Raw genomic sequence first — 8,632 nt, forward strand, 5'->3', positions numbered from 1 at the left:
AAAACTTGTTAAATGAAAACAAATTTGAATTTTTCATAAAAAAAAAAATAAAAAAATAATAATATATCCGATACCAAATCACGTCATAAATATAACCAAATGTTTTATTATTTATATTTGTCAAATTACAAGCTTACGCTAGATACGACTGTATACCCGCGTATCATCAATTTCTTATAAGCTATACGCCATGGATAAAAATAGCGTATTGAGTATACGCCGTATACCCTCCAATACACCACTGGTTATAGGTATTTAGTTTGATATATATATATATATATATATATATATATATATATATATATCAAACACTAACTGATGTAAAACGTGTCTTAAAACCTAAAAAAATTGATACTTAAACTGAACAAAAATAAATTCAAGGAAGTGGCCCAATATAATTACCGCACACAGGCCTCCTATTTTGTAGTTGTAGCACTGGTAATCACTTTTGTATTTATGCACACCGACGATGAATTATTACATTCAGTTGTTTGGATCTTAATACGAGATTCTCGTTGTAATATACCAGTAAAAGACATAAGCGCCAAAACGAGATAAGAAAAAAAAGTTATATCGTACAAAAGCGCCAAAATCGTTGGTACCTGTAAACCACGGTTAAATATTAGATATTAAATTTAGAACTATATTGTAACTCCTAACGCTTAATCTTAATCATCAATTAATATATTATCTGATTACAATAGATTGTCACATAGAATACGTGAAAAGAGTGGTATTGAAAAATTAACCAATTTATACATTATAATATTATATAATCTTATATTATAATTTATTATCGACATAATTACATTAATATAATATGTAATATAATTTTTATAAGATATAGGAATTTTTAAATACCTAACTACCTACTTATATCTTCTTCTTCTTCTTCTTGGTTTCGGCCTTTAAGACCATACCGCTAAATACAAATCTTGCCATCTGTCCCTATCCTCTGCAGCTTCTCTCCATCTGATTCCTGGATCTATCATTTTTAAGTCCTTTTTAATACAGTCTTCCCACCTCAGTCTGGGTCTTCCTAGTGGTCTTTTACCTATTGGTTCATTCTCTATTACCTGTCTAACTAGGGATCCTTGCTTACGCCAGGCATGCCCCCCCCCAACTGAGTCTTCTTTTTGTGATCTCCTTAACTATGTCAGGTCTCTGAAACTGTCTTTTGAGTTCATCGTTATGTAACTTTCTCCATTCATTTGTTTCACTGTCAAAGACCGGTCCATAAATTTTTCTTAAAACTTTTCTCTCGAAAACCCCTAGTCTCTGTTCTTCAGCTTTCCTCAAGGCCCACGTCTCAGAGCCATACAGGACAATAGGTCGTAATAATGTCATATACATTCTTATTTTTAAATTTTTAGAGAGTGTCCTCGATTTTATTATTTTTTCTAATCCATAATATCCCTTGTTAGCTAATTGTATTCTTGACGAAACCTCTGTCTTGAGTTCATTATCTTGGGTGATAATCGATCCTAGATATTTGAATTGTGATACATTCTTAAATTTATGTTCTTCTAGCTCAATATGTTGTTCTAGTCTATAATTTCTGTTACTTCGATTGACAACCAAATATTCTGTTTTATCATCATTAATAGTTAAGCCTACTTTCTCCGCGGTCTTGATAAGTTTCTTTCCCAGACTTTTTATCACCTCAATATTATCTCCTAAGAGAGCAATATCGTCTGCGTATGCTATGAGCCCTATTTTCACCTGACCAAGCTCAATTCCTTCCGATATATTCATTTCTCGAACTATTTTTTCCAGTACCAAGTTAAACATCACTGGAGATAGTGCATCGCCTTGTCGGAGACCTGTTGACCCTCCCACGGGCTTTGATATTGTGTTTGCTATCTTGACTTTTATATCTGTCTGGCTGATGGTAGCTCCAATGAGGTTTACGATTTTACTTGGAAATCTGAATTCTTTGAGTATATTCACTAAGCTTTCCCTATGAATAGAATCATAAGCTTTTTTAAAGTCTACAAACAATATGTGTACATCCTTGTTATATTCCCAGCTTTTTTGGAGGATCTGTCTTACAACGAAAATCTGATCTGTTGTGGATCTATTGGGCCTAAATCCTCCCTGGTAGTCACCTAGTAAATTCTCTGCTATAGGTCTTACTCTATCCAGTATACAATATGCTAGAACTTTGTACGTTGTATCTAGTAATGCTATACCCCTATAATTACTACACTCTTGTGGATCATTTTTTTTATGAATAGGGCAGATGCCCCAGTCATAAGGAAGTCTTTCTTCATGTCAAACGCTCTCTATAATACTATGTATTTTATTTATCGTTAATTCATCTAGGTTTTTTAGCACTTCTCCTTGGATTCCGTCCTCCCCAGGAGTTTTATAGTTTTTTAGCCTGTCGAGTTGTTGTAATATTTCATCTCTGCTTGGAGGCGGGCATTCAGTGTCATTAGGTTGGCATCCATGCAAATGTCTCTACTGGGTTTTCGCAGTTAAGTAGTCGTCCAAAATAGTGTTTCCATTTTTCAAGTACTTTGTCCTGTTCTGTTACTAGAGAACCATCGTCATTTTTTAGGAACTTATTATGTTTTTTGTATTTTCCTCTAATTGAATTTATCTTCTGGTATAGTTGTCTAGTCTTATTTCCTCTATGTTCACACTCAGCTTCTTCTAGTACATCTTTTGTACATTTCCGTTTTTCATATCTAAATACATTACTAGCTTCTTTTTGGCGTTTTTTGTATACCATAGCTTTCTCTCTATTAGTAGGATCGTTGAGCAATTGAGTCCTGGCTTATTTTCTTCTATTAAATGCTTCCTTACAGGGGTTGTTGAACTACGGTTTCCTTGTCCTCTTTTGTTTTCCTATTACCATGTCTGTAACCGTTTTTATAGTATCCTTTAACATTTTTCATTTGGTATCAATTGTCTCTTCTTGATTTATGTTTAAGCTTAAGCTGTTCATTGTTTCATGTAATTGTTGCTTGAAAAATTCACATATATTGGTGTTCTTTAACTTATTCACATCAAATCTATCCACTAACGTTCCTTTGCTATGTACTAGTTTCTTGAGTTTAACTCTCAGCTTTCCTTTAACTAGATAATGGTCTGAGTCACAGTCAGCACCTCTTACTGTTTTAACATCATGTATACAATTTTTGAACCTAGTATTTATCAGAACATGGTCTATCTAACTGACATATCTACCATTTGGTGCCTTTCATGTACCCTTATAAATATCTTTATGCGGGAACATCGTACTCTTTACAATAAGCCCTCCACCACTTGCAAAATCTATAAGCCTGAATCCATTCTCATTAGTTACATCGTGAAGGCTATGGATACCAACCGTTGACCGAAGTATTATCTCCTTCCCTTGTTTGGCATTGAAGTCCCCTAAAACTATTCTAATTCTATTACGTGGAATTTCGTTTAGTGTGTTCCAGGTTATCATAGAACTCATCCTTCTCCTCTTGCGGCCTTTCTTCCGTGGGTGTATGCCCATTCACGAATGAGATGTTGAAATATAGTGCTTCTATCGTTAATACTGATATTCTTGGATTAATGCTTTTGAATTCTCTTACTGAATGTACTAAGTTTTTATGTATTGCGAAGCCCGTTCCAAATTGACGATCTTTATTACATTCGCCGTAGAAAATCGTTGTATCCTGAATCTCTATCGTTCCATTACCATCCCACCTTATCTCTTGTAGGGTTACCACTCCTAGTTTATATTTTTCTATCTCCTCAACTAAGCATTGTACTGCTCCAGGTTTAAAAAGTGTGCGAACGTTCCATGTTTTAAAGGATAATCCATTTTTCCATTTTCATTTCTTATTTTCCAAAGCTTCACAGTTCCGAGGCAAGTTTGTTGTTAGTTCCTGAACAATATTTTTTTTTCTAAGGTAGGGTTGTTAGCCCTACGCTAAACCCCCAACCTGGAGGACCAGTGTACTCCAACCAATTAAGGTCAGAATAGGGCTATTGCAGTGTACTTACTAAGTACACTGGGCGATGGGCACGCCACTTTCCCTACGTCGGAACCTACTTATATATAATATTAATTTTAGCGCTTATATCCTACAGATTTTGGCGCAAATAATAGGTCATTTTTGTACCTTTTGACACTTATGTCATACAGCCTATTATACAATATAAATATATAATATATGTAATATATATAATGTATTCTACAATATAACACTACTATTATTATTTATTTTAATATTAATAATATTTTTTTTTTTACATTTTTCAATTAATATTCGTATTGTGATACTGATCAGTTTTTGTATTTTTATTTCTATGGTTAAAGTATGTTGTTTCAATAAACAATAAACATAACATTTAAATATCACATGCAACAAAATAATTAAATTAACATTTTTATATTTTTTTTTTTTCAATCATTATTACCATCAATCATCTTGAACCAAATTTAGACTAAAATTAATAAATATAAAATGTTGTTAGAATCGTTAGAAACATTAGATAGTATTTTTACTGCCGTCGATTTTGTTATCATTAGTCATTATTAGGTATAGATTGGAACGGCGGCGGTGCTCTTAGTATGTGTAGCTATAATGTCTTCATTTTATAAACATCACCTTACAATGTTGCTCGCCTCGAATTAGCTTTACAAATTTGCGGCTCCCAAAGTTAAGGTTAGTGGCCATCCCCTGGTCTATATGTTTTAACAAGCATTTATAAACGGCAACGCTGCATTTGAGATCATATGGAATCATACATATACAAGTATATATTTATATATATACGAAATTTTCTGAATCGTTTACGTTTATGAATGGTTATGAAAATGTAGGTACACGATTCCACGAATTTTGCGGGATCGCTCTTTACTGGTATTTTTTTTATAAAATAATTATTAGGTACCTCTCTTTTATCATACATTATAAGAACATACATATTTTATTCCGAAAAAAACAGTTATTTACATAATTATACATACATTTATATATATATATATATATCGTATGAAATATATGCAAAAAAAATATTACTCGCTCGTGGTAATTAATTAATTATTTATTAATTTTATTTTAGGGAAAAAAAGGGTGCAATCATTTCTTGAGCTTTTAATTGGATTGTCAATGCAAAACCCAGAAGTAATGACTGATTTGGATATTAGAGAACAAGTAGACACTTTTCTTTTTGAAGGACACGATACTTCGTCAATTACTATGACATTGACATTAATTCTTTTGGGATTACATCAAGATATACAAGTAAATTAATAAAAATGTTGTAATTTTCAAACAAGCCCGTACCTATGGAGGGTGGGGACAAGGAGGCATGGCCCTCCTGGACCTAATAGTTACTCCTTTACAAGTATTAAAATTGCATAGATACTATGTAGTGGTATGTTATACACTATGTTCTTTTTATTCTAATTTCTTCCTAAAATTTGGTTTGTCCCATCTGATGATTTGGTCTGGCTATGGGCCTGCTTTCAAGACATATACTTATTTGTAAAAATATGTAAGTCTGTGTGTGTATAAAAAATTTTAATTTTAGAACTCTGTAAGGGAAGAATTGTACTCAATTTTTGGAGATAGTGAAAGAGAGGCTACAATAGAAGATCTTAGATCAATGATATATTTAGATAGAGTTATAAAAGAAACTTTAAGACTATATCCAAGTGTTCCTGCTATCACTAGAAAGCTAAGACAGCATCTTACTATTAGTAAGTTATTTATTATTAATAAATACATATATACGTTTATTTTATAACCTAACCGAATTTATTTATTTTTCAATATTATTTGTTATTGGAAAATCTTCTCACATCTGAAGAAGAAAATCAGATTCCATCACAGGCAGTAATTGGAGTGATACCTTATTTACTCCACCGGGAAGAAAAATTATTTCCAAATCCATTAGCTTTTGACCCCGATAGGTTTTTACCCGAAAATAATTGTAGTAGGCATCCTTATGCCTATATACCGTTTAGCGCTGGACCAAGAAATTGTATCGGTAGGTAATCGATGGGTTTTATTTTAATAAATAATTTATTTTATTTTTATTTTACAAATCTTTGTTCATAGGACAGAAATATGCTGTAAACATGATGAAAACAGTAGTTTCGGCTGTTATTAGACAAATGAAAATCGAAACATTAGGCAGCATGGACGACATTGTAGTAGTTTCGCAATTGATTTTACGACCAGAATCATTACCGGGCATCAAAATCACCAGAATTAAAAAGTAGTAGTTTCTTATCGTTTAATTTTTCCACTGTGGTAATTCAGATTGAAGAGACAATTTATTGAAAGAACTGATTACAGATGAATCTGTTCATAGAAATACCTTTAGTGATGTACCACTGTAGATGTAACTTATATGTAGAGATCGATGATTAAGTCGGTTCTATACATTTTCCATACATTTTTCTAATGTATTTTATTTAAATTATAATTGATATACGTGATTCTATAGCTATAATATATTTTATTTATTTTCTTTTACCCTTTTTGAATCCCATTACAATAAGACTTGACAATATAAATAATAAGTAATAACTAGGACTCGAAACTTGATGAACTAAAAAACCTTTAAAAATGGCTTAAAAAAGTATGAATAAATGATCTAAAAATGATGAAAAATTATAATTAAAAATTACCTGAAAATTGTCAAATAATAAAATAAAATGATTGTATTTGTAAAAAAAGTAAAATAATTTTTATTAAGAAAAAAAGATTCCTTTTTAGTTTTTAATACTTTAAAAATACCCTAAAATTTTTAATTTAATATAAAACGTCATTATCCTAAAAAAATAAAAATTAAACCTAATGAAATGTATTACAATGAACAATTAAGGTAGGCATTCTTGATATTTTCTAAATTGAATGATCGGCGATTATCTAATAGGATAGTAAATTCTTATATTCTGAGAAACTTCTCTCCAAGTACATAACCAAGGGGGGGGGGAGTTCAAGTCCAGACCCCAAGCATTAAAATTTTTATATACTCAACGGTTTAATAGTAAATAGTATAATAATAGTATACAGTATATTTTAATTTCTCATTATCTTCAATATACAAATATTATTTATTATTACAAATATTGATTATATTATATTACCTATAAATTATAAACCATACTATAGTATATTAACAGTAATTTGTTGGTATTGAGTTAAACTATAATTATAATTAGAGAACAGATAAATTAAAATTTTGGACCCCCACCCCGAAAAATTTCTGGGTACGTTCCTGCTTCTTTTTACATCTACTGTTAAATTGGAGCAAATTGAAAATGTTTCAATCGGAAGTATTGATCATTTATTAAATGATTCAAAAAAAAACACATAACATACTTAAGTTGAAAAATTCAAGACGAGCTTATAGAAATGTTAGCATCAAATGTACGTAATAATCAGGGCTCGGAAGTTTTAGCACTAAAAATGTTACTTATTAGCTCTTAAATAAACGCTTAAAACTCTAAAATATGCACGAAAAATCAAAAAATATGCATTTAACTTGAAAAAATTATAAATTTATTAGAAAAAAAATGAAATGTCATTTTTGACTGAAAATATTTATGTTGATATTAAAAATGAATAATTATTTTAAACATTCTTAAAACATTGTAGAAATTTCTAGGGGAGGGGTCCAGACACCCTGGACTACTCCCAGATACGGCCTTTTAAGCAAGGGATTAATTTTTCCAGTAAAATGGCTTCTACAGGGGCGTATACAAGGGGTGATGTGGGGGTCAGATCCCCCCCATAGACCTTTTTAAAATTGTATAAAATAGTGTTCTTAATGTAAGGAAATTATAAGGAAACAAAAAATATTGCAAGGATTTATTGTAAATTATTATTTTGACACATTCAATATATATATATATATATATATATATATATATCTGATTGTAAATGTCAATAATCACCGGTGTATGAACGCGTTAAGACCATTTTGTCAACATTTGCTACGATTTTTGCTGAATGTCAACATACACCGGTGACTGTCAATATTCACCTACTACGGTCATACACCTTAAGATATATATATATATATCTTTTATTATTTATTATCAGGGGCGTCATTTGTAGGGGGGGGCAGAATATGACTAATGCCCCACTCTAAGAAATTTTAAAAAGTCGGCAATTTTTTGTCGATGATCAAATGCTAAAATCGGTAAATAGTAAATTTTTATTTATTATTTTGTACTTGGAAATCAGATAATATTCTCTTTTAAATACACGTTCACAGTTTATTAAAAGTTGGGAAACACTGGCTCCTCCCCAGTTTATGACAATCGTTATTACGCGAAATAAAATAGTTATCATGATATATATAACATAAAAATTGAGCTCATAATCTATAGATTACCGTTAAAATCGTTTCTATTCACCCCAAACTACGGTGCATTATATTTGAGATACAATTTTATGTTTTTATAAATAAGTTCTGTAAAGAATCAAATATACAAATAATAAAATTATAAGTATTTATTTTATTATAATTTTTTTAATTTTTTTTTATAAGTTATCTTTAGATAGGATAAGTAAATAAATAAATGACTATCTTTAATGTTATTATTTAATAAGGTAAATTGAAACGTTTCATGTTCTTTGTTTATCATCGTGACATCATTATTCATTACTAATCCTTACATGTT

The 8,632-nt window shown here is 30.6% G+C and overlaps 1 protein-coding gene across 1 annotated transcript in view; it reads left to right on the plus strand.

The window, feature by feature from the left end:
- LOC112694223 (cytochrome P450 4C1-like) overlaps nucleotides 1-6,445 on the plus strand; it is a 31,214-nt gene extending 24,769 nt beyond the window's left edge. Inside the window, exons 8-11 of the mRNA XM_025569633.1 lie at nucleotides 5,053-5,234; nucleotides 5,524-5,692; nucleotides 5,803-5,982; nucleotides 6,054-6,445. Of these exons, the coding sequence (XP_025425418.1) occupies nucleotides 5,053-5,234; nucleotides 5,524-5,692; nucleotides 5,803-5,982; nucleotides 6,054-6,217 (695 nt within the window). The 3' untranslated portion in view covers nucleotides 6,218-6,445. The remainder of the gene's footprint in view (nucleotides 1-5,052; nucleotides 5,235-5,523; nucleotides 5,693-5,802; nucleotides 5,983-6,053) is intronic.
- Nucleotides 6,446-8,632: the final 2,187 nt, after the last annotated feature.

Source organism: Sipha flava, unplaced genomic scaffold, assembly GCF_003268045.1.
Source record: "Sipha flava isolate LNK unplaced genomic scaffold, YSA_version1 125_pilon_pilon, whole genome shotgun sequence".
Classification (NCBI taxonomy): domain Eukaryota; kingdom Metazoa; phylum Arthropoda; class Insecta; order Hemiptera; family Aphididae; genus Sipha; species Sipha flava.